The following is a 26,765-nucleotide window of genomic DNA, read 5'->3' as shown; positions in this document are numbered from 1 at the left end:
ACGATCTATAACTCCAGTTTCCCTCTTTTGAACTCTACAGGTGCCATACACACACACACACACACACACACACACACACACACACACACACACACATACATGCAGGTAAAACACTCATACACATGAAAAAAATTAAGGCAGGAGCAGGCATATTGCCTTAACTTCAAAGCTAGCCTGGTCTATATAGTGAGTTTCCGGCCAGCCAGGTCTACCTAGTGAGACATCTAAAAAATAAATAAGATTTAAGATCTCTTATGATGGGTGTGCTTTTGTCTATTTGCTTGGTTTTTTTTGTTTGTTGGGTTTTTTTGTTTGTTTGTTTGGTTGGTTGGTTGGTTTTTTGAGACAGGGTTTCTCTGTGTAGCCCTGGCTATCCTGGACTCACTTTGTAGACCAGGCTGGCCTCGAATTCACAGGGATCCACCTGCCTCTGCCTCCCGAGTGCTGGGATTAAAGGCGTGCGCCACCACGCCCGGCTCATGTCTTTTTGTTTTTGTTTTTGTTTTTTGTTTTTAAGACACACTGAGGGGCTATAGAGATGGTCAGTAGTTAAGAGCACTGGCAACTCTAACATAGACCTGAGTTTGATACCCAAGAGACAGCTCGCAGCCCCTGTCACTGCAGTCCCAGGACATCCTGATCGTTGTGCTCACATGCACATGCATATAAGTATATACACTTAATTAAAAAAAGAAAAAAGGCAGTGAAAAAGCAGTACTGCGCTGGCTGAAAGTCATAGATTAAGTGATTTTTTTTTCATTTAGTATCTTGTGCAGAAGTACTCAAGTCTGCAACATAGGAGTCTTCAGGACAGTGGGAAATATCAGTGAGTCTGAATAACCATCATTGTAAGAGGACACAGAATTGGTGTGAGCGGAGCGTGGTGGTTCAGGGCCCCAGATACCTGGGAGGCTAAAGCAGAAGAATCATAACTTCAAGTCCTGCATTTTAGGGTCAGTCCCCAGTAACACACAGACATGGAACAGACGGACACACAGGAACATGGACACTAATAGGAGCTAGCAGGTTACAGGCAAGGTCAAATCTTAAAAAGTGATTCTGAGACTTTTTTTATATCAGAGTTACATAGGAAAGCTTGTTTAAAATGTAGCCTTAGAGCCAGATCTGCTGGGTAGCCTATAACCTCAGCCATTGGGGCACTGAGGCAAGAGCATTACCAACTCAAGGCCAGTCTGAGCTACATAGGGAGAATGTCTCAAAAAACAAAATTTGTAAGTTCAGATTTTGGGGTGCTACCTAGAGACTGAAATAGAGACCACATTGAGAAACATCTAAATTGGAATAAGTACATCAAATTTGTTCTAACCTGAAAAGTGGTATGGTGTTCAGACTTGAGTCCAGCTGCTATCCTGTCATTAATAATTTTAAGTGCAACAAAATAGTAAATGTGATTCAGATATCTTGTATTTCTTTTTTTTTTTTTTTTTTTTTTTTTTTTTTTTAGATAGGGTTTCTCTGTGTAGCCTTGGCTGCCCTGGACTCACTTTGTAGACCAGGCTGGCCTCGAACACACAGCGATCCGCCTGCCTCTGCCTCCCGAGTGCTGGGATTAAAGGCGTGCACCACCATGCCCGGCTTTGTATTTCTTTTAAATGTATTAGTCTACCTCATTTATTTCATTTCTAATAGCTACTTTTTAATTACAGTGTTTATTGAGTATATTTGTGAATTATTTTCATTAGTGTCTGAGAATATTTACGTATGTGTTACATTAATTCTTACATACAATTTGTTACAAGAAGTCCCTTCTGGTGACAACTCCAGAGTCATGAGCGTGAGGTGTGGGTGGTCAGGACCTTTCCCCTCAGACCCTGACTCCTGTCTTTAAGCAGGTCAGTTACTGAAGGGCTTGCGTTAACCCTTTCCTGGAGAGTCTGTGCCGCTTGTTGACACTTGTCCCCGGTGGTGGCCGCCCCTAGGGCTGGACCCTTCCACCCTGAAACTCTATATCCGCAGTAGATATTATAGGAGTTAAGTGTGCCTGGGACAGGAGGCAGGAGCTTGAGGCATATTAATTCTTGGTTGTCTGAGTATAAACTTTCAACGTTCTTGTACAAATAGCTGGTCTGTTGAGTGATTATGTCTTTAACATTCAGGAGGAAGTGGTAAAGTTGACTGAGAAGTGTCTTAATAATGCCATTGAGAGCCCAGGATTGAATGCAGTGAGGGTTCCTCCTGACTTCAAGAGTAATATTTTGAAGGCTCAGGTAGAAGCCGTGCATAAGGTAAGTTTTCTGTAATAGATATGGTCATGACATGCTGGTTAGTTTTATGTCAGCTTGACACAAGCTGTAGTCAGAGAAACCCTGTCTCGAAAAAGGGGGGGGGGGTGGGCTCCAAAAGATGGGGCTATAGGGAAGCCTTTAGACCACTTTCTTAATTAGTGACTGATGGGGGAGGGCCCAGCCCATCATGGGTGGGATCATCCCAGACTCGTGTTCCTCCGTTCTGTAAGAAAGCAGGCTGAGCAAGCCAGGAAGCAGCACCCTCCATGGCCTCTGCATCAGCTCCTGCCTCCAAGTTCTGCCCAGCCTGAGACCCTATCCTGACTTCCCCCAATGATGAAAAGCCCAATAAATAAAGCCTTTCCTTCCAAGTTGCTTTGGTCATGGTGTTTCATCACAGCAGTAGCAACCCTAACTGCAGCATGATGACATGGAAGGAGTGCAAATGACCGTGAGGAATTTCAAGATGATGAAAACCTTTGCCAAGTCTGAATTCAGACTCGGGCTGCAGTCAGCCTGCGGTGCTGAAGATGCACTGGTGCTGAAGTCCCCTTAAAACAAGCACAGCATGTGCCTTTAAATGAGTTGCTAGGTTAGTTGCGCTTTCATACAACTACTAAGCCTATTGACTTTTTAAAAGTTTGGGTTTTTTTTTTTTTAGCATTAAGTTTCTAATCCAAGATCTTCTTTATCCATCTACTACTCTCAGGTTAGCAAGATTTTGATGCAGGTAACAACAGGGCTAACAGACAGGAAGAGGTGACTCTGGCTTGGTGAAGGGTGTAGCTTGTACCTACCGCTGTAGACTACGGCTGCCCTGCTCTCACAGTTGGCTTTCCTTTGCTTTCAGACATAACTTCCATACTAAAACTAGCACAGAACCTGCCTCACCAAGTCAGGTTATCGCCACTGATTTCCTCGTTTCCTGTGGATGAGAAGCTTTTCCATTTCTGTCCCAGGCTTTGAAGAGAACTGAGCGGTCTTTAGCGTTGTGCTTCCTAATAACTTCCCTGGGTGATAAACTACAACGCTATACATTGAAATAAGCTGTTCCTCCCCAAGATGCGGCGTTTTATCACAGCAACAGAAACCCAGAGATAGCCATCCATTTTGCTCATACTAAACAAAACAAAACATACTATTATCATAGATGATAAATGTAAGATACAAAAATACAGGCTTCAGAATCTCATTTCTATTCTGTCCCCTTCAAAATTTGTGTTTTGGGGCAAATTGGTTCGTTTCTCAAGATAATAGTAAAACCTACCTTAAGATACATTGTAGGACTTAAATAAACTAATAAACGCAAAGGACACCAAATGCTGCTTGGAACATAGTGAGCATTAAAAAGTATGGCCCAGTTAGGCATGGTGGTACATGGCTTTAATCCCAGGACTCAGAGGGCAGAGCCAGGTGGCCCCCTTGAGTCCCAGCCAGCCAAGGTTATATAGTGAGACCATGTCTTTAAAAAAAAAAAAAAAAGCTGGGCAGTGGTGGCGCACACCTTTAATCCCAGCACTTAGGAGGCAGAGGTAGGTGGATCACTGTGAGGTCAAGGCCAGCCTGGTCTACAAAAGCGAGTCCAGGACAGTCAAAGCTACACAGAGAAACCCTGTCTTGAATATATATATATTCATGTGTGCGTGCATGCGTGCATGTGTGTGTGTGTGTGTGTGTGTGTGTGTGTGTGTAGAAGAAGCTGAGGGCCAGGGCCTTCACCTCGGACTTCCCAGCCTCCAGCACAGTGTAACCTGAGTGTTTGTTATTTTCATGCTCCTTGGCTCATGGCATCTTACCACAGTCTGAATGGACCAAAATAGCATGACCCTACATTTCAGTTGTTCTTTCAGATTTCTTTTGATGCAGTAAAATGAGAAATAATTTCAATACCTTTAAATTATGAGGATTTTATTTTATAATGGCAGGCCTCCTCATAAACAAAATTCTAGGAGCGAATGCCTCAATTATAAAAATCTACTCAAATTTTTATTTTACTTATGTATTATGAGGCATGGTCTCTTATTGTCTAGCTCTGGCTGTCTGTCCTGGAACACACTATGTAGACCAGGCTGGCCTTTAACTCATAAGAGTTCTGCCTGCCTCCCAAAAAGAAGCAATAGCAATTCTATACAAACTCTTTCAGAAAATAGGACAGGAAGGAGAATTTCCTAATTTATTTGGTTCATTTTATCCCTGGACCAAAACCAGGGAAAAGTAATGCAAGCAAAAGATTCCAGACCAGTTCTCCTTTCAGACAGGGATAGGAAAGTTCTCTGACAGTGTAATAAAGTTGTGATGAACAGTGTATATACACAGTCATACTTCATGATAATACAAGGGTGTGCATCATTCAAACCCTATATATTGTACATATTTAAAAGTATGCGTATCTTGGCCTGCAATCATGGCACAAGCCCTTAATCTCAAAGGCAGGTGAATCTCTGTGATTTTAGAGAGGGCTACAAAGTGAGGCCCTGCCTCTCCCTCACCCCCACAGAGGTCACATCATCTCATTACATGTAGAAAAGGTATTTCAAGAGATCCAATACTTAGTCATAATAAAAGTTTCCAGTACATGCCTGGCTGTGGTGGTGCATGCCTTTAATCCCAGAACTTGGGAGGCAGATGCAGGCAGATCTCTGAGTTCAAGGCCAGCCTGCTCTACAGAGAGAGTTCCAGGACAGCCAGAGCTGTTACACAGAGAAACTCTGTCTCAATAACTGTTTTCAGTAAATAGGAACAAAATGGGTGTCATTTAGCCTGGAATGTTGCATACTTTTGTAACTTCAAAATGAAAGAATCAGGGCGCGCTTACAATCAAATCAAAACAACCAAGATTCCACAGTGTAAACATTTCAGTGATTGACATCTGGGCCCTTCTCCCAGTTCTTGGGGCTCCAGAGTTCCTAGGCAGCTTCATTTCTCAGGCTCTGTCCTCTACAGAACACAGAGCTTGCCTCCTAGGCCAGGAGCTCCACACAGTCCCTACCGCTGTCCTTGATGGCTGCTAATCCATGGTCCTGGTATGTCCAAAATGCTGGCATTTGCACTGTAACTAAGACCTCTCTTCAGAAACTCCAGCCCTGCCACACAATCCCAAGCCTCAGCTGCTGTTCTTGACCTTCAAAACTAGTACAAACTGATTGACTCCTACACATTGACAACGGTGGCTGCCAGCATAGGATACAGCCTTCACCCCTGTGGAGCACAGCTTCTGTGTGTAACCCTGAGGAGACTGCGCAGAAGATCTCACCTCCACGATGCTGCTGTCCTCTTAGTCACAGCTGAGTCTTCAGCTCCAGCTGGCCAGAACCACAGAACACCAGCCGCCCCAGTGGAGTCTTTCCTTCCCTCTAAGTTTTCTAAACTAGACCTCCATCACCTGCACTGTTCCCAGCTGTGTCTCCTAAGTTCCCATGGCCGCTCATTAAGCTAGAACCAGGCAGCAGCTTTTCTAGCTCAGAGTTCCAGAGTGCTTCCATAGTCTGCCTAGAGTATGGCCAGGCCTGTTTCAGTAGTTCCACATTGACCTGATACAGCCTGTCTCGGGTTTCTATTGTTGTGATAGAGCACCGTGACCAGAAGCAATTTGGGGAGACAAAGTCCATTTTATCTTACATTTATAAGCTGCAGTCCATTGAAAAAGGTCCAAACAGTAGGAGCTGAAGCAGAAGCCATGAAGGAGTGCTGCTTCCTTCTCTGTGCCCAGAGCCACCTACTCAGGAATGGCACACAACCCACATTAATCATTGTTCCAGAAAACGGCCCCACAAACTTACCTAAAGGCCATTCTGACAGGAACATTTTCTCAGCTGAAGTTCCCTAGGTTCCCTCTTCTCAGGTGACTCTAGCTTGACACTGACCAAAAAAACTAACCAACCAACACCCAGGGCCAGCAAAATGATTTGACAAATAAAGGAGCTTACTGCCAATACTGACAGCTTCAGTTCAGTCCCCAAGACCCTCACAGCCAAGGGAGAGAACAATGCCCACGTGTTTCCCTCCAACCTCGTGCTTGTGCTGTGGCACTCGCAAACTCATACACGTTTACAAACAGAGCAATGTTTTGAAAACCATGGTGCTCTAAAGAAATAAAGGCTACGTGTATGATTTCAGCTTATATGAAATTGTATGAATGTGTTCAGGAAGGGAGCAGTGAAAATGTTGCATGTCTGTTACGCACCTATGATGTTTTTCAGAAGCCATCAGACATCTGAAGTGATTACATCTACTGTGCTAAACGTTTCCTCAGTAATGCTAGGAAACCGAACTCTTTAGAAAACCTTTTGGAGCCGGGCGTGGTGGTGCACGCCTTTAATCCCAGCAGAGGTGGGGTTCGCGGGCAGCCTGGCATACAAAGCGAGTCTAAGACAGCCAAAGCTACGCCACAGAGAAATCTTGTCTGGAGAAAAACTAAAAAGCAAACAAACAAACAAACAAAAACCCAACCCTGAAAACTTTTTGCATTTCCTCCTTAAAATACTCATTTCATTTAAGGATCCAGATACACAGCCAACGATGTTCTTTTTATCATGTAAATCTGAAAAGTGCTGGCATTGGATTTTAGTGATTTTTGTTTGTATTGGCTAGCACTCTGTAGCTGGGTGGTAAGAAGATGTATGTTCAACACTTTGAACTTGAGTCTTATTGATCTGGTTGTTGGGTAACAGACACGGCATTGGTAAGGTATGATTATCTCTTATTTGAACTGAAGCAAGTGGCTATTTCTATTTTTATAGGAGAAAGAGATAAACTTGTTACTTTATCTTTTCAAAGATTCAGTGTTTTTATTATTTTATTATTTTTACTTTCTAGGTTACAAGAGAAGAGAGTTTATTAACTCATAAAAACACCAGTGTTCAGGATGCTACCACAAACAGGTACAGTCCTGGGTAAACTGAATTAAGTTGATTTTCTTATTTTGTTTTCTTGCTACCTCTTCTTTGTATATTATCAATGGGTACATTATATCTATTTGAAAGACAGCTTGAATCCACTCTCTGCTGCCAGTTGGTATCTAGTTTTAGATTGTTTAAATATATTCTTAGTCATTCCACATTCTCACTTTTCTTTAATTGATTAAAACTATAGAACAAAAAATGATGTTTAATTAGCATTACTCTTGAGTTTCGTAGTTGCTTGCAGTTCCATCTTGTTATCACAGCAAGCTGAACGCCAAAGACTCTGGCATGAACCAAGCAAATGTCCCTGCTGTCCCCTCCTCTTCAGCCACTTCTGTTCTTAGTGAGTATGTTGCCATTTATTTGTGTTGTTGGGCACTTTTCCTTGTTCTCACTCTGTTTTGTGTTCATCACTGAATCCAATGAACTGGTCCTTTCCCAGCTGTCTCCCTTTTCTTCATCAGTTTCAAGTTAATAGGTAGGGGACAGGTTCCTTAGCCTTTTTGTTGGCCATAGTTACCTGCCACACGCCCACTTAGCTCTCATGTGTCTGAGGGTTGTTCATTTCTCCCTCTTTTCTTGAAGGATAGCTCCCTTAGATGTAGGATTCTGAGTTGGCATTTCTTTCTTTTTTTAGTAGCAATGCTGTCCGATCTTGGATTTTCCATTTGTGTTATTTTGTTCTGGGTTTTTGTTGCTATTGGATATTTGGCAATTTCACTTTTTAAACTGGAAAGAAGAATTTTATACACTATCTTCTGATCATGCCTTTTCCCTCCTCCCAGATTCTCCCCACTTTGCCACCCATCCAACTCCACGCCCTTTCTTTTCTTCTTAAAAAACAAAAAACTCCAAACCAAGTTTTTAAAAAAGAAACACATTTCCACACATACACCTCTCTCTCTCTCTGTCTCTCTCTCTCTCACACACACACACACACACACACACACACACACACACATACATACACACACACACACACACACCACAGACACAGAAAGACAGAAAACAAAATATGTAAGAAAAAGACTAATAAAATAAAGAAGCTTAATGGGAACAGTTAGAGAGAGAAAGTCTACAAAGTACCATTGGGCTCATTTTATATTGGCCATCTACTGCTGAGGCCTGCCCTTCGGGGTGTTTATATCCCAGTGAGACCATTGGAGAAGACTAATTTTTATTTGCAGATAGCTTCATGGTTAGAAGTGGAAGGAAGCCTGTGCATTAATGAGACCCTGTCTGGGTTGCCCCGTGCAGGTCCTTGGTATGCTACCACAGTGTCTGCGAGTCCGTATGTACATCAGTCTTACTATGTTTGGGGTCATCCCACTATTTCCTGGGAGTCATTCATCCCCTCCGGCTCTTAGAATCTTTGTGCCTTCTCTTCAGTGTAGCTCTCCAAGCCTGGGGGAGGGCTTGGTGAAGACATCCCCTTTAGCACTGAGTGCTGCACAACCTCTCGACTCCACGCACTGCCCGGTTGTTGGTCTCTGTACTTGCTCCCATTTGCTATAAGAAGCTTCTCTGGTGATGGCTGAGCAAGGCCCTGACCTACAGGTACAGCAGAATGTCATGAGGAGTCCTTTTATTGCAATCTTTCCCTAGCTGAACAATGGTATTTGGTTTTCCCCTAGGTACATGTCCCATCCAGTCTCAGATTCCTGAGTAGCTTGAGTAGCAGTGTCAGACATGGGTTCTGTCACCTGGAGTGGGCTTGAAATCCAGGCAGATCGCAGTTGGTTACTCCCACAACATCTGGGCCACTACTGCACCAGCATACCTTATAGGCAAGATCACTGCTGTAGACCACAGGGTTTGTAGCGGGGCAAATGGTTACCTTTCTTCTCTGCTAGTGTCTAGAGTACCTTCCAGTACCACATGAACACTAGTTGGTAGGGATAAAGCCTCTATTTACACACCAGCTTGACTTCTCCATGTTTGATGACATACGTCAGTGCTGTCTTCAGCAGTAGGGCCTTCCCCTCGTTGTGGATGCCAACCAGTGACCTTGGCCTGAGAGGCTTGGGGAATTCCTTGACTAGATGTAACCCACTCTGACGCTGGAGCATCCCTTGGTGAGAGAGGTCTAGGTGGGGCCTTGGCTTCCCTTGTTTGCTGACTCCACTTGGATTCCTTTCATATATGTGTATATTTTGGGAAGCTTCTTCAGCCTGGGTTTGTGAATGGTCCTTAGTGTCAGTTGTCCTTCCTTGTTTCCCTTCTTTTATTCCCCTTTTTTCATCCCCATTTAATCCCCCCCCCACTATATCTTCATAACAATGTATTCTATTTACCTTTCCTTGGAAATTCCCAATTCCCTCCTCAGTCCCTTACTAGGCGCCTTGTAGGCTTCACCTTTTCCAAACCTACTTTACTTGGGGTTCTTTAATGTGTATACTTCCTTTCCAACCCAGCTACCCTAGATGGGAAAGAAAGAGGTTAATGGAAACAGGAGAAGTAGACCTTATTGAATTCAGTTCTTGGGAGCGATTCCCCTGGCGTAGTTGGCAGGGTTTCAGCAATTCCACCAGACTTGCTGCCGGAACCCAGAGCCCGAAAGCCTTCGCTGCAGTGGTTCTCTCTAGTTGCATCTTGAAGTGCAGCACTTAACAGCCAAATAATACCAAGACCCAAAAAGCCCCCGCCTTCTATTTTAGATACATGTATCCTCTCAGAGTCTGTACTAGGATGAGTTGCAGCTGGCAAGGACCAAGCCCCCTATGAGGTGGTTCATCTTCTAGTGGATAAACATCACCTGTTCTCTCACAAGTGTGTCCCCATCCCACACTTGGGATCCAAAAAAAAAAAAAAAAAAAAGCCACTACAGTGTTTAACCTCTGTGTTTATACAGATAATAACATATATACCAAAGGCTTAAAAACCAACATCCATGGGGTTGAAGGGACTCACTGACCGCTCTTCCAGAGGACCTGTGTTCAATTCTCACTATCCACGTGGCAGTTCACAACTGTACTGTAATTCCAGTTCAAGGGGATCTGACACCCTCACACAGACATATGTGCAAGCAAAATACCAATGCACATAAAACTAAAAAAACAAAACAGGTATGGTGGTGCATAAGTGTAATTCCAGCACCGGGAGGCAGAGGCAGGCAGATCTCTGTGAGTTCATGGCCAGCCTGGTCTACAGAGCAAGTCCAGGACAGTCAGGGCTACACAGAGAAACCGTGTCTCGAAAAACAAAAACAAACAAAAAGTAGCTAGGCAGCTGTGGTGCATGCCTTTAATCCCACCACTTGAGAGGCAGAGGCAAGCCTCTGAGTTCCAGGACAGCCAGGACTACACAGAGAAACTCTATCTCAAAAACAAAACAACAACAACAGCAACAAATCAACATTCATATATAAGAGAAAACATACAATATTTGTATTTGGAGATCTGGTTATTGATGTGTTCTTATATTGAGCTCACAGTATTTTACTGAGAATCTGTGCATCTATGTTCATAGGGGATATTGGTCTGTAATTTTCTTTTTTCTTTCTTTCTTTTTTTTTTATTATTGGACCTTTGTGTGGTTTAAATATCAAGGTAACTGTAGCCTTGTAAATGAATTTGGAGCTGTTTCTTCAGTTTTTATTTTACAAAATAATTTAAGGAACATTGGTATTAATTTTTCTTTCAAGTAGACTTCTGCACTGAGTCCAACTGGCCCTGGGCTTTTTTTTCCCCCCTCAGTTGGGAGACTTTTAATTACTATTCTATTTCACTAGTGGTTATAGGTTTAAGTTGCTTATCTGATTTTCATTTAACTTTGGTAGGTCATATATGTCAAGGAATTTATCCGTTTCCTTTGGGTTTTCCAGTTTGTTGGAGTACAGATTTTTAAAGTATGTTTTACAGTTCTCTGGATTTCCTTGGTGTCTGTTGTGATGTACCCTTTCTAACTTTATTCACTTGGATCTTCTTTCTATGTCAGAAAGTTACTTCAGCTAAGGGTTTGTTAAGTATTATTCATTTTGTCAAAGAACCAACTCTTTGTTTTATTATTCTTTGTATATTTCATTTATTTCAGCCTGGGTTTGATTATTTCTCGCCCACTACACGTACTCTTTTTGGGTGTTATTTGTTCTTTTTGCTCTTTCAGGTGTGTTCCTAAGTTAGTAATACATGCTCTCACCACTTTTTGTATGTAGGCCCTTGTTTCTTAGAACTGCCTTTATTCTGTCCCACATATTTGGAAGTGTTATGTTTTCATTTTCATTCAATTCTAGAAACTTTTCTTTCTTTTTTTGTTTTTTGTTTTGGGGGGGGTTGTTGTTTTGTTTTGCTTTGTTTTGTTTTGTTTTTGAGACAGAGTTTCTCCGTGTAGACTTGACTGTCCTGGAACTCACTATGTAGACCAGGCTGGCCTCAAACTCACAGTGATCCTCCTGCCTCTGCCTCTGGAGTGCTGGGATTAAAGGTGTGCACCACTGCCTCCTGGCTTTTAAATTTCCTTCTTGGTTTTTGTCTTGACCTGTTTTTCAATCAGTCATGAATTCAGTTCCCATGTGTTTGTATGTTTTCTGTTATTGATAGACAGCTGGAATCCATGGTTGTCAGATAGGATGTAGGGTATCTCTATTTTCTGGAATTTGTTGAGACTTATTTTTTGTCCAAGTATGTAGTCAATTTTGGAGAAAGTTCTATGAGCTGCTGAGAAGAAAGAATATTCTTTTGTGTTTGGGTGAAAGATTCTGTAAATATCTGCTAGGTCCATTTGAATTCTAATGTTGTTTAACTCCCATGTTTCCCTATTTAGTTTTTCTGGATGGCCTGTTGGTAAGAGCGGGGTATTGAAGTCACCCACTGTTAACTTTGTGAGGGTCAGTGTGTGATTTTAGCTGTAGTAGTGTTTCTTTTATGAACATGGGTGCCCTTGTGTTTGGTACACCATTGTTTAGAGTTGCAATATATCCTTTTGGTAGATTTTTCCTTTGATGAATATGTAGTGTCCTTCCCCATCTCTTCTGATTAGTTTTGATACAAAGTCTATTTTGTCAGATACTAAAATAACTACACCTGCTTGCTTCTTAGGTCCATTTACTTGGAATATTTTTTTTTTCATTATTTTACCCCGAAATGATGCCTATACTTAATCCTGAGGTATGTTTCTTGGACGCTGTTAGTTAATCCAATCTGTTAATGTCATTTTCCTTGAGAAATGAAACTATTAATACTGAGTTACCACAGCAGGTGGCACATGCCTGTAATCCCAGCACTCAGGAGGCAGAGGCAGGTGCATCTCTGAGTTCAAGGCCAGCCTGGTCTATAAAATCAGCCCCAGACAGCCAAGGAAAAACAAACAAACAAACATGCCAGGCATGGTGGTGCACGCCTTTATTCCCAGTACTTGGGAGGCAAAGGTGGGTGGATCTCTGTAAGTTCAAGGCCAGCCTGGTCTACAAAGTGAGTCTAGGACAGCCAAGGCTGTTACACAGAAAAAAACCCTGTCTTGAAACCCCCGCCCCAAATAAATTTTTTAAAGAAAGAAAAGAACAACCAAAAATATTGGATTATCAGTGAGTAATGTTTATTGATTCCTTTTATTTTGTTCCTGTGGTGTAGGTTTTTCTCCTTTTGATATATTATTCTGGGAATATATTGTTCATTGTGTCTTGTTGGATGTGGTTAACCTCTTTAGACTGAATTTTCCTTCTACTGCATTCTGTAGAGCTTGATTGCTAGATACTGATTACTTGGTTTTATTGTGGAATGTTTTTCTTTCTCAGTCTATTGTGATTGATAGTTCTGTTGGGTATAGTAGTCATCTGTAGTCCTTTAGAGATTGTAGAGCACTCATCCAGGCCCTCTGGTTTTCAGGGTCTGTATTCAGAAGTCAGATGTTTTGGGCCTGCTTTTATATGTTACTTGGCCTTTTTCCCTGCAGCTTTTAATATCCTTTTTTTGTTCTATGCATGTAATATTTTAGTTATTATGTGCCATTGAAAAATTCTTTCCAAATTTCTTGGACAAGACAAGTTAACTCCTGATAATACCCAGCCAAACTCAATGAAGATGATGAGCATCAAAGAACCTCCTTATGGAGATGACTTCAAAGGTGGCAAACCAGCCACTGGGCAAAATATCCTCGTTCCTGCCACAAACAGAATCTGCCTAAAAATGGGCAACTCAATGCAGGCAGAGTCAACAGTTGCACTCTGCCAAGTCAGAGTAAGCAAGTCCTCAATAGTTCCTGCCCTGCGAACAAGTCTGGCAGAGATATTAGGCCAGAAAGCTGAAGATGGGGCTCCAATCTTATAAAGTGTATTGGGGGACTGGTCAGGCAGTAAACTGTCTTAAGTCAGTTTGTACATTTTGGAAGCTGCTAACCCGCACTGCTGGTTCACTCAGGAATTTAAGTTTTATTCCTTCTCAAGTCTCTGAGGGGCACTGAAGACAAGATAGTATAGTTTTACAGCCAAGTTTAGTCGGTTAGGGGACAAGATCGTTTTAGATCAAGATAAAGAAGTTAAGCTATTAGAGTTGAGATAGGATAGATATTGAATCTCATTCGGAAATTTAGACCCAGCAAGATAGGAAAGGCACTTACAGATGGCCACGTCACTATGAATGTAACATGTATAGAACTCATTATTCTCATGATTGTCACATGGTTCTCCCTGCTGTGTGTAGTTTGTTTTATACATGTTTAATAAAATAAATGTATAAAAAGAAAAGAAAAGAAAAATTCTTTCCTGGTCTCATGTATCTGGTATTCTTTATGCTTCTGTGGTGGTTTGAATAAGAATGGCCCCCATAGGCTCATATTTGAATGCTTGGCCAATAAGGAGTGGCATTATTAGGAGGTGTGGCTTGTTGGAGTAGGTGTAGGGGTTGGGCTTTGAGGTCCAAAAAAAGCTGAAGCCCAGGCTTAGTGGCTCACAGTCACTTCCTGCTCCCTACCAATCCAGATGTAAACTCTTTAGCTCCTTCACCACTGTGTCTGCCTGCGTGCTGCCATGCTTCCCACCTTAACAGTAATGTACTAAACCTATGAACTGTAAGCCAGCCCCAGTTAAATGTTTTCCTTTCCAAGAGTTGCTGTGGTCATGATGTCTCTCCACAGCAATAGAAGCCCTAACTAAAACAGCTTTTTATACCTTAATAGGCGCCTCCTTATTTAGACTGTGGACATTTTCTTCTGATTTTGTTGAAATATTTACTGTGCCTTTGACTTGGGTTTCTTCTTCCACTCTCTATTTGTATATTTGGTCTCTTCATAGTGTCCCAGATTTCCTGGATGTTTTGTGCTTGGGCTTTGTGTTTTGTTTGTTTTACCATTTTCATTAACTGAGTTATCCATTTCTTGTACCTTGCTGTCAGCACCTGAGGTTCTCTTTTCATGTCTTTGTTGGTGAGGCTTACCTCTGAAGTTTTTGTTTGATGCCCTAAATTTTTTATTTCTAGTTTTTTGATTTGTTGTTGTTCTTTTCCCAGTTTGGATTTTCCTTAGTGTTTCTGTTTCTACTTTGATGTCTTGAACTGTTTATTTCCTTCCTGTTTCTGTGCTTTCACAGATTTGATTAGTGGATGTGTTCATATCCTTTTCAAGGCCCTTGAGCACAGCCATACTTGCTGTTTGCCGTCCTTGTCTTGTGCTTCAGCTGTATTGAGTTTCTCAGGGATACTGTGGGTCCTGGCGGAGGCAGACTGTCCTGGATGGTCATGTTTGTCTTACACTGCAGTCTAGGCATCTAAAGTTATAGTGATTCAGGTGTTTCCAAGTATTGACATCTGGTGCTCCATTCATTCTTTGACTGCTGTTGCTTTCTCATGACCGTAGACAAGTGTGGCCCTATGGGGTCCCAGCTAGAAAGTTCTGCTAGTCAGTGGTTGGCAGAGGAATAGAGATTAGCTAGGAGAAATAGCTGAGAGGAGCTATGGAAAAGAGGTAGGGGAATCCAGTCCACACCAAAAGGCAGATTACCCAGGAAGTGGAGGTGTGATGGGAGGAAGGGCTCATTAAAGTAGACTTCCATAAGACAGTTTCTGGAGAGACAGAGAAGAAAGGGTTATGGAGACCCTGGATCTGTACAAAGAGTCTTCAGTGAATGGAGTTGGAGTGGATAGAGGGGCACCTGTAAGCAGGCTGCTACAGAGCTGAGGGTGGGACTGGAGAGAGCATACGGGAGGAAGGATGGATAGTGAAAATTGCCGCTGTGGGTCCCTGGTAGAAAGTCTTTCTGGATATTGGTTGCTGATACAAAGGAGCAGAGGCTTCAAAAGGGTCCTCGGGAAGGAGCTAAGCTGAGGATCCACAGGCAGAATCCCCAGGGAGTGTTTTGTTTTGTTTTGTTTTGTTTTGTTATTGCCTTGTAACCAGGCTCTCCATGAACTGCCCCTACCTCATTCTCTCAGTTGCTGGGGTAAAGGATTTCTGATGAAAAGTTCTGATGAACACTGGCTGCCCTTCTAGAGGACCCAGGCTCAATTCCCAGCACCCACATGACAGCACACAACGGGTCTGTGACTCCAGCTCTAGGAGATGTGAAACCCTCACACAGACACATGCCACCAATGCAGACAAACTACCAATGTACATAAAATAAAAAAATAAATAAACCAGCCGGGTATGGTGGCCATGCCTGTAATCCCAGCACTCTGGAGACAGAAGCAGGCAAATCTCTGAGTTCAGGGCTAGCCCGGTCTACAAAGCAAGTCCAGGACAGCCAAGGCCTCACAGAGAAACCCTGTCTCAAAAACCAAAATGAATGGATGAATTAATTAATTAATAACTTTTTGGTTTGGGGGTTTTGGTTTTCAAGACAGAGTTTCCCTGTGTAATAGCTAGCCCTGGATGTTGTGGACTCGCTTTGTAGACCAGGCTGGCCTTGAACTCACAGCGATCCATCTGCCTCTGCCTCCCAAGTGCTGGAATTAAAGGTGTGTGCCACCACCACCCGGTGAATAAATAACTTTTAAAAAAAGAAAAAAAAAAGAAAAAGAAAAGAAAACCAAGGATGATGCAAGCAGTAAACCTAGACCCCCTATTCAGATCTAGCCAATGGCAGCACATTCTCCACAGTTGTGTAGAGAGAGGGGACTGACTCTGACACGAACTCTGATGCGCCCTTATTTGACCACTTCCCCTTGGGTGGCACTCAGAAGAAGAGTAAGCAGGCTACCAGGATGAGGCCTGATAGGCTGTGATCATATGGTGGGGGAAAAGGTCCCCTTCTGTCACAGGCCTAAGGGAGGGGAATAGGGTGAAAGAGGGAGGGAGGAGGGAAGATACAAGTGAGGGGATAACAATTTAAATGTAATCTGAATAAATTATTTAAATTTTTAAAAATTAAAAATAAAAGGGGGGAAAAAAGAAAGAAAACTTGGCTTTATCCTTATGGGGATCCGTTGGATGGAGGAATCATCATTCCTCAAGCCTCTCCTTGTCTCTGTCCTTCAACACTGTAAGTTAATATGATGGCATAGGTCTCTTTGAGCTTATCTTGCAGAGTTCATGGAGCCTATTCTCTATCTATTAGATTTCTCTGATCTGATGGTGTTGAGCTACTGTCTCTGCAGGCGTCCCTTTTGCACGTCCTCTCCTAGAGCAGCACACATGGGACAGATGTCCTGGAGTCCCTTCTGCTGTGCTTGCTGTTTTGCATGAACTGCTGATCTGTTTAAGCTCACTAATGCTTCTGCCTTACTAAATCTGCTATTGAAATCCTATACAAACTTTTAATTAAAAAGTCATTCTCTCTGGCTCTAAAGTTTCCATTTGGTTAATTTTCCATCTGTTGGCACATGGTCCTGGTCTCCTGTAGTTGTTGTTTTCTGAGAGGATTTGCCTCACCTGAGCCCTTTGCCTGCTGTCCTGCTCTGTGCTTTCTGAGCTTCTGCTACAGTGTTTCTTCTTGTGAGTGAGCTACAGTTCGTCACATTTAATTTAAAAGTGGACATTTTGATCTTAATGATGTAATTCTCAAAGCAGAATCTTTTCTCTCGGGCTTTCTTGGGTCTGCCCGCTGTGTGGTTATATAATAGTTGGTAACTGTTCAAAGTAATATTCTGACATGTCTTTGTTATCTGTGGTCTCTGATGCCTGCTGTCCTAGTTTAGAACTCAGCTAATGATTTGACAGAGACTTCATATGACTGACTGAAGCCAAGATATAAAAGAAAAAGAAAATGAAAAAACAAAGGAAAATGGGGCTGGAGAGCTGGCTCATCAGTTAAGAGTACTGTTCTTTTCAGAGGGTCTGGGTTTATTCCCAGCACCATCAAGGCAGCTCATAAGCATCTATAACTGTAGTTTTAAGAGATCCAGCACCCTCTTCTGACCTGTGTGGCATCAGGCACGCATATGATGTCATACATATATGCAGGCAAAATACTAATACACATAAAATAAAAATACCTAGGTCTTTAGGGGCCAGAGAGATGAGTGAGGGAGTAGAGGGGCTTGTTGCCAAGCCTAACAACCTAATTTTAACCCCTGGACCCACATTGTAGGAGGAGAGAACCAACTCCCACAGTTTGTCCTCTAGGCTCCACACGTGCTCTTGTGCCTTGCATAATGTCTGCACCCACACAGACAAGTACACACATGTAAAAATATGTGTATAAACCATTGCAATAAAGTGGGGGCGGGGTTGTTTGGTTTTTCGAGACAGGGTTTCTCTGTGTAGCCTTGACTATCCTGGACTTGCTATGTAGACCAGGCTGTCCTTGAACTCACATTGATCCACCTGCCTCTGCCTCCCAAATGCTGGGATTAAAGGCGTGCACCACCACCACCCAGCTAATGATGTGGTTTTCTAATAGAGAAATGTTCTCAAAGTCTATAGTTGGCTCTAGGTTGGGATATGTTTTGCAGCACTAGAAGATTGCTGGGGCTGCAGCTTAGTGGTGACATGCTGCCTTGTGTCCACAGGACCCTGAGCTCTAGTCTGCTCTTAGCAGGAGACCCAAAGTTCCACTCATTGTCCTGTCTGAGTTTTGCAATCCAGGCCTATCCTTCATATTTTTCTTGATCTTAGGGGATACATGGGGGCAGATGCTGATGTTTCCAGTAACAGTGGAAGATCAGATTTCCACCCTGTGCACACGACTTGATAAAGAATCTGCCATGGGCCTCCCTTTTCTTTCCTGCCACTGAAGCCTCATATAGAAAATTCTTGTTCTCATCAGGAGATAAAGACCCCATCATCTGTCAGGCCTGCAGGTCACAGGTGCTTCAGCATCCTCTTGTCTACTGCAGTATCCGGGGCATCCTAGATGTCACTTGTACCTTCTACAACCGCTCTCCAGCCTGTGCCCTCACCATGGCTCCTCCTGTTTCCTCACTTTTCTCTTTTGTCTTGGCTTTGTATCAAATTTGTGATCCACGGAGCTTTCTCATGTACAGATTGGGAGGGGGGAAAAGCCAGTGGAGCCGGACATAGTGGCCTCACATCTTTAGTCCTAGCACGTGGGAGACAGAGGCAGGTGGATCTCTGTGAGTTCAAGGCCAGATGGACTGCATAGTGAACTCCAGACAGCCAGAGCAAATAGTGAGACCCTGTCTCAAAAAGAGAAGGAAGAAAGATCTTCCTCACTTCCCGTCTTCTACATATTCCTCTGGGTTTGAGGCTGAAACTGTTCTTTTCTAAAGATTCGTTCTGAAGTTGCTGAAGGGTTAGACTATACTGCCAATTCTTCGTTTTCAGGTCCTGTGGGGTTTTTTTCCTTAAAGAGAAATCTTCTCTATCATCTTAGTGTGACTGTAGGAAGGAAGCAAGGCAGTGTGCTGTCGGAGCCAGCAGCCGAGGGGCCGCTCGGATGTCAGGGCCGTGCGTTCTTCTCCAGCTGCCCTTTCTTCCTGGAGGTTTCTCCAGCAGGCCACTTCTATATAAGCCCTGCATGGTCTCCTTTTTTTCTCTTCTAGTACTGTATTAAATGAAAATAACACGCCCCTCTGCAAAGATTCCCTCACCCCGGTGCATGCCACAGCTGCAGACAGTGGATCTGTACTAAAGGTAAGAAGACAATATTGAGTTTCACCTGTGATGTGACCGGGGACATTGGCTGATTGCTGGTTGTCATTGGGATTTGAGGTGGGAGGAACAGCTGAGCCTCCGTCCTAGGAAAGACCCTCCTTCCCAAGAGGAGCTAGAGTCTGCTCCCCAGCTTCTGCGCTGCTTCTGCCTACTTCAATTTGGGATGGTCTGGGTGCTATCTGTGCTTTCACTTGCTTTCCTCTAAGACACATTGTTTATGCTGACAGATGTGTTAAAGTGTTTATTATTCGAAAGAGTTAAGGCTGGGTATGCCCAGCATGTCTGTGATTTTGCTGAAATTTATAGTCTGATTTTCCTAGACAAACATAAGCTGTGTGAGTGGACTGATTTTGTTGAGTCACAACCTTGCTGTGTAGCCCAGGCTGGCCTTTGAGGCTTAGTCCCTCTGCCTCACTCTTCCTAGGCTAGGATTACGATAGTATGCCAACTTTCTTGGATAATCTGTTTGTTCAGTCCTATATCCCTACTGTCCCAAATGGTACGTGGCAAGTCATAGGCACTAAGTAAATGTGCAGCAACGGGCACCTCTCACTGATTATGCTATAGTGTAACCAGCTCATTCCATTTCTGCCCTATGTGCCTACTTCCTGAACCCTGCCCAGTTCAGAGATCACAGAAACCCAAGCTCTTTCCATTTTAACAATGCAGTTATCTTATTGTATATCATACATTTGTTGCAGAAATTTACCAGATATCTCCCATAAGGGAAAACTATAAATCACCCTCAATCCTACTATGCACAAATAGTATGTAGTTGATACTTATGTATATTATATTTCAGTTAGGGTTTATCTAACTTTGAGTTTATATTGCTGTGATAAGACATAACCAAAAGCTTACATTTCTACATCATAGTCCACTGGAACTGAAGCAGAGGCCATGGCTTGCTCCTTATGGCCTGCTAGGTCTTCTTTCTTATAGAACCCAGGACCACCAGCCAGCCCAGGGGTGGCACCACCCACAGTGAGATGGACCCTCCAATTTGGCCATATCTGTTTTTGAAAAAAAAATTTAAGTGTTAAATCAAAACCAAACACATATTTAAACTTCATCACCTTGAAAAATAGTTCTTTTTTTATGCAAAGATGGTGCAATTATAGCCTCTAGTTGTTTCATGTAGAATTAAATAAACAGCACCTTGGTAAACATCAGCTTGTCTAGTAGGTGCCTCAAAACGGTATCAAAAGTGTGTGTTTTCCTTGCGTTCTTGTCAGCCAGTCCTGCAGTGCAAACACTGACTTCTTTTCTTGCATGATCGCATTCTGCTGCTGAGGGGACATTAGCTTTCTGCTCTTCCATACTAAACAGCCTGCATCTCACCACCTGCTGGTGTCCTTCCCCCCAAACCTGCCAGCCTGGCCACAAACAGGCCACTTTCTTAACTCTACCAGGGTTGGTGTGTAAATGGAATTTACATGGATATTTACAGAGCACTTCTTTTTCCAGTTCTCATTATAGTTTAGATTCTCCTCCTCGAAGTAGAATCCTTGAAAGCCCATTTCTGAACATCTCTTTGCTTAAAGGATCAATGCTAGCTAGGAAGGTCACTGTTAGAAATTCGTAGGCTGGCCAGGCACAGTGGTGCACGCCTTTTTAATGTCAGCACTCAGGAGGCAGAGGCAGGCAGATCTCTCTGAGTTCGACGTCAGCCCGGTCTACAAAGAGAGTCCAGGACAGCCAGGGCTATTACATAGAGAAACCCTGTCACGAAAAACTAAAAAGAAGAAAAAGAAATGAAAGGAAGGAATTCAGAGGCTGTGAAAGAGTTTAGTCTGCTGGCACTCGCTCAGGGCTTCTTGGTCCTTGTCTTCTGCAGGATGCTACAGATGAACTGGATGCCTTACTTCTTTCTCTAACTGAGAATCTGATGGACCACACAGCCACACCCCAGGTAAATGTGTCAAAAGAGATTTGTTTTGAAAGTGTTCCTGCTAGGTTCCAATTTTTCCTTATGTAATGATTTAGTAAAACTTTTCATTAATAAGAATTTTCAGGACAGTGAAGATAGCTCAGTGGGTAAAGCATTTGCTATTCAGGGTCCCCCAAAGTCACATAAAGCTGGACACAGTAGAGCACATAAAACAAGGCAGAAATAGAATTTCCAGGAACTCTCAAGCCAGGTGTAGACACTGGAAGCACAAGAACCTGCCTCCAACAAATAGACTAACCTAAGACCTCCATATGTGCACTGTGGCGTGTATGCACCCACACAAACTCAAAGAGCCTATATTTGCTTCTTTGGCATTGTCTTTCTGAACTCAAATTCTGCTGCTTTGAATTTGCATTTCTCTCTATGGAAATCACATGTCACTATAAAGCCATTCATAAGTCACCATTGTTGAATAACAAGAGAGAAAACCTGGGGCCTGGACCAGTATGAAGAGTTAAGACAAGGAGCTCTGTGATTAAGAGCCCTTGCTGCCCTTGCAGAGGACCTAGATTCTGTTCCGGGCACCCGTGTCATGGCTCAGCACACCAGTTATCTCCAGTTCCAGCGGATCCATTGCCTTCTTCTGGTCTCTGCATTGACTGAACTCTTGTAATGTACTTACATACACACAGGTAAAACATTCATACACAGAAAACAAATAACAATATTCTTTAGAAAGTGTTAAGACAGTAATCTGGTCTTAGTGGTTTATGTCTGTAATCCCAATATTCAGGAAGACTGCTGCAAGGCCCAGGCCAACCGGGTCCACAAAGTAAGTTCTAGGCCAGCCAGGGCTATAGCAAAAGCCACGTAAGGACATGTTGTTTCTTTACAGAAAAGTGGGAGCATAAGTAACGATTGGTATTGAAAATCTCAGGCCTTGTTTAACCCGGAAGGCAGCAGTACTCAGCACCATCGCCATAGTGCAAATACGGCACAGCTCATTTCTTCAGTGGACTTTCAGTCAGGTTAGAGAGACACAGAACAGCCTCAGTGGCTGTAGGACAGGAGCTGCTGAAGGAATCCGATTCCTCTTGGGAGTCAGGAGGTGTGGATGGCACTTTGTGTGGCGAAGGGTGCTTGTGTAAATCATTAATGAGCAAAAGTGAGTGTGTGTCAGAGTCCCCAGAAGGTGGACTAAGCAGACTGGTGAGCCTCACTTCAGAGTTTCAAACTCTGTATATTTTGGAAAAACCCCCAAGTTTGCATTTCCAAATATGTTCCCAGGTGATACTCAGTGATACAGCCTACAAGCTTAGACATTACCAAAAGGGGAAGTGAGTCCAGATCTGATCTTGAGCCAGAATAAATCTTAAAATAGGCAAGAGATAATCTCTAAAATTAATGTCAAAATAACCTGAAACCCAGAGAGACCGTCGCTGAGAGCGTAACTCAGCACTTACACCGAGCTTGCTCCTTGTCTTAGTGGGTAGGGAAGCCTTACAAAACCTACCCGCCCCGTTAGTCCAGCACTCGGGAAGCAGAAGCTGGTGGCTGAGTCACTCTCACTTAGACTCCATGGGCTTCTGTACATACCAGCATGTGGTATACAGAAAGTCACTGCACATGAAAAAAAATTAATTAATTAAACACACCAAAATAGAGGGCTGAGGCTTGGGTCAGCAGTAGCGTGCTTGTCTTGAGAGTGTTAGGTTTTGTCTAGACTGCAGTTCCGCTTTGAGGGTATAGTCAGTGCGGTGTTGGCCCTGGGTTCCATCCCTGCAGCGGAAGCTGGCCTGGAAGTAGCTACTTTGGGATTACTACCTTCACTTTCCAGGTGCTGAGATGACAGATGTGCATCTCTACCACAGCTTTTAACACTTGGGTGGCTTTTCTTTATGTGTAGTATGTGTGTTTGTGTATGTGCATGTGCACAGTGTGTGTGCATGCCACTGTGTATGTGGGATCAGAACAGCTTGCAGGAGCTGTTTTTTCCTTGGATCACGTGTGCCCCAGATATCCACCTCAGGCGGTCAGGCTTACCTGAAAGGGCCTTTCTGTACCTCATGAGCCATCTCACGTATCCTTGTCTGACTTTTTTTTTTTTTTTTTTTTTTTCATTTTTGTCTGACTTTCTAATTTTGTCCAGTTTAATGAGTTTGTCTCAGTGTTTCAATTATATAAGTTAAATTGGATATCACCCCCAAAATTGATACTAATTTAGGTTTCCTCTTATGTAAGGCACCAGTGGTAGTGTTTGCCTGGTTTTGTTGGTCCTCTTTTGTCATACTAACTTCCAGAGATATAAGATTAGATAACAACTTTGCATGGCTCCAGCCACTAGCCATTCTACAAAGAGGAAGGCTGACACAGAGGAGAAGTATCCTCCATGCTCTAAGCTCTAAGGCCTGTAACTTATAAAGATGGCACAACAAGTAGCCATGGGAGCAGTCTCTTACCAGACCCTCAGCTGGCCTTAACAGGTTGTTTGTTTGTTTGTTTGTTTGTTTGTTTGTTTTAAAGTGGTTAATTTTGACCACCTGCATGGTCTCAAGCACCCTGTGTGAAAGTATAACCAAAATTAAAATAATTGATAATATAAAACAAACAGCAAGCCGTGCTTTACAGGTCAGTAGATTAATGGCTGACATGCTAGGTGGACAAATCACAGCCACCCCAGATGTAACCAAACTCTCATCCTCTTCCTGTTGCTCTGTGTGTATCCCTCCTTCTGCCAGTGTCTTCTTTGCTTTCTAGAGCCTATAAAATCAGACTAGGACCACACCAGCTATCACCTGGATCTCTGGACCTCAGGGTAAACCAGAGTTGAGTCTGTTACGGTTCTAACAGTGGTGCTGCTAATCTCTGGACCTTGTGTATCCAGCCATCTTAGTGCTCTACTCATTTACAGTGGAGCCACGTTCAGGTGCTCCCGTGACAACCGCACTCCAGTGCCTGGGAGTCAGCAAGCGTGGCACTGCTAAATGAGTTAGCAACAGCGGCAGCATTCTTGAGTTACAGTCTTTCCTCTCAGGGAGATTCTCAAAGTGTTCCCTCAAGCAGCTCATTGGGAATTGCATTCCCTGCAGTGCCCTTCACAATAGAGAAATACTATGCATGTAATCAGAACCCTAAGTTAGTCTTCCCTAAAAGTAAGTGGCTATAAACTTTGTTTTAGGTGTCTTCATCATCCATGATCACGCCCCGGTGGATTATTCCAGTAAGTTCATACTTTTATAATTCTTTTGTACAATATCAGAAATCTCAATTTCAGATTCTCCAGTTCTTGTTTTCCCTACAAATATTGGGGCCATTATCAAAGCTCTATTAACTTAGTGGCTTCAGATTTGTAGCTCAACTTTTCGCTAAATGCTGAATGACTCAGACAGAATAAAAAGGAAAATCTGAGGTGAAGGGGGCTGGAAGGGTGACTCCATGGTTAAGAGCGCTTACTTTTATTGCAGAGGGCCCAGATTTGATTGCCAGCTCATATGGCAGCTCAGAACCATGTGTAACTCCAGTTCCAGGGCATCTGACTCCATTTACTGGCAGGCACCAAGCACAAATGTGGCACACAAGCATCCGTGCTGGTGAAACACCACAAAGAACTAGCTGAGCTGCCCCAGTCACTGAAGCTGATGATGGGACAGGGTTATCACCTCTGTGTGAAGGAAGACATGTTGTGCCTTTTCCACAGCACACTGCTGCCATCTCCAACGGGCTCGCAGGATGTGGAACACCTTTGGCAGGGACAGATGGATGTGGTAATAAAGATGGATTCTCCCTGATTTCCGCCCCAGCACCGTTCTTGGTAGATGCTGTGACCAGGTGAGGAAATTACTTCTCAGTTACAGCTTTCAGAGCATCTGATAGGAGAAAAATTAAGTTGGTTATATTTAAAATAATAATGTTCTTAGCTGGGCATGATGGCCCATGCCTGTAATCTCAGCACTCCGGAGACCAAGGCAGTCGGATCTCTATGAGTTCGAGGCCTGCCTGATCTACAAAGTGCGTCTAGGACAGCCAAGACTACACACATAGAAACCCTATCTTGAAAAAGCCTAAAAAAATTTTTTTAATTAAGTAATAGTGTTCTTATAAGGTCTTAATTGAACCTGACTGAAAGTATATAAGTCTTTTCTGTGAATACTGTTTAATATAGTGTGCTTTCTTGCTGTTGGTAATTTTCCATACAATTATTAGGATTCCTTTGTGAAGTTTTTGCTAGATAAAAACATTAGTAGACTTATCTTTAAATCTGTTTGTTTTAAATTAAGTTGTTATTCCTCCTTTCCTGCTTTACTCCGATGATTGTGCCTGGTCCCATAGTGATGAGTGGCAATGCTCATTACTACACATGACAAGGTGCAGTAGTGGGGGTGGGGGTGTTCCCAAGGTGAGGGCCCTGAGTAGCTTTCACTAGATAAGATGGTGAGCATGGCAGAACATGGTGCTCTTGTGCCCCGTACAGTACTTATTATTCATAGTAAGCTTGCCTCCTAAATGTATGTTAGACTGTAGTCAGGGAACCAGGAACATCAACTATGTAGAAACCGTGTCCTGTGGAATAGCTCATTGCTCGTGAACTTGTGAAGGCATCTCTCTCGTCACCATCTCCACGTAGAGACATGGGCCCATCGCTGACTAAGCCTCTCTTTTCCGAGCAGCTCTGTCCCTCCTTTGGCTGAAGACACAGCCTTGAAGCAGAAGTGCTTGCTGACTACTGAGCTCTGAGGACCACTGCTCCTGGCCTGTAACTGGAAAGCGCCATGCTCTCCCCAGTCAGCCCTGGATCCAGCTGACTGTGCCCTTTTCTTGGGTAAAACCTTCTACCTGGATTTGACTTTAACTCCATAAAGGAGATAGCTACATTTTCCGTCCGACTGGAAGACTACCCCACATAACTGCTTAGCTGAAGACACCTCCTCCTCTTCCTGTAATTTTATTTACATTGCCAATTCCTTCAAACTCTTGGCTCCACCTAGCGGTTGTAACTGTTTATAACTTAGGGCAAGGCTTGCTGTGAAGAGCTTTTTTCATTGCTGTTTCCCTGGAATGTCAGGGTGGAGAAATGAGTGGCACTTTCCTGTGCATTACCTGGAAATCAGAATTTAGGAAACAGATGTAAACATGTAGGTAGATCCCAGGCCAGCTCTTGCATAGTTCCTAGGATCCTTAGAGAAACTGAGACATAAAAGGCTGAAGATGTTACCCACTCTTTGAATTCTGTGTGGTAATGACGTTACTGCTGTGAATTGGCATCAAAGAGAGATTTTAGGAACTCTCAGAGAGAGCAGTCCCTAAGACTGTACTCCTTGGACCCCTTTCCTGTAGGAAGCATCTACGTCACTCAGCTGTCTGTATCTCAGCAGCCTGGGAGGGAGAGGACCCGAGCCCTCATCCCAAGCAAGGCCTGTGTTCTCCTTTCTGAGCCAGTGGGGAATACAGCCACAATAGGCTTACGAGTCGTGAAGGTCAGAGCAGCAGTGCTTCTCCAGTCAGGATCTGCTCAGGCCTACCCTCCAGTTCCTTTCAGTGTGCACTGAGTGAGTTTATGGCTTTCAATCTGAAAAAGAGAAAAAAACACCTGGCAGACGGAGGGTCATGGCAGAGGGATTGGGTTCTTGAATGAGTGTCGCCGAAGCTATGCCCCATGTAATGAGTGAAGTCAGCTTACATCAGGGGTTTTATATTCATTTTTAAAGTGCTCCAGAACTCCCCATTCTGGCCTGTACCAAAAGGAGC

General features: G+C 43.3%; 1 protein-coding gene across 1 annotated transcript in view; it reads left to right on the top strand.

Moving 5' to 3' along the window:
* Positions 1 to 25,977, top strand: part of Epb41l5 (erythrocyte membrane protein band 4.1 like 5) — a 98,019-nt gene extending 72,042 nt beyond the window's left edge. The window contains exons 19-25 of the mRNA XM_051147262.1: positions 2,118 to 2,246; positions 7,062 to 7,126; positions 19,018 to 19,108; positions 20,967 to 21,041; positions 24,199 to 24,240; positions 24,718 to 24,848; positions 25,688 to 25,977. Coding sequence (XP_051003219.1) covers positions 2,118 to 2,246; positions 7,062 to 7,126; positions 19,018 to 19,108; positions 20,967 to 21,041; positions 24,199 to 24,240; positions 24,718 to 24,848; positions 25,688 to 25,754 — 600 coding nt within the window. The 3' untranslated portion in view covers positions 25,755 to 25,977. The remainder of the gene's footprint in view (positions 1 to 2,117; positions 2,247 to 7,061; positions 7,127 to 19,017; positions 19,109 to 20,966; positions 21,042 to 24,198; positions 24,241 to 24,717; positions 24,849 to 25,687) is intronic.
* The last annotated feature ends 788 nt before the right edge of the window (positions 25,978 to 26,765 follow it).

Source organism: Acomys russatus, chromosome 6 (genome assembly GCF_903995435.1).
Source record: "Acomys russatus chromosome 6, mAcoRus1.1, whole genome shotgun sequence".
In the NCBI taxonomy this organism is placed as follows: Eukaryota; Metazoa; Chordata; class Mammalia; order Rodentia; family Muridae; genus Acomys; species Acomys russatus.
This window is presented reverse-complemented; position numbering and strand designations above follow the sequence as displayed.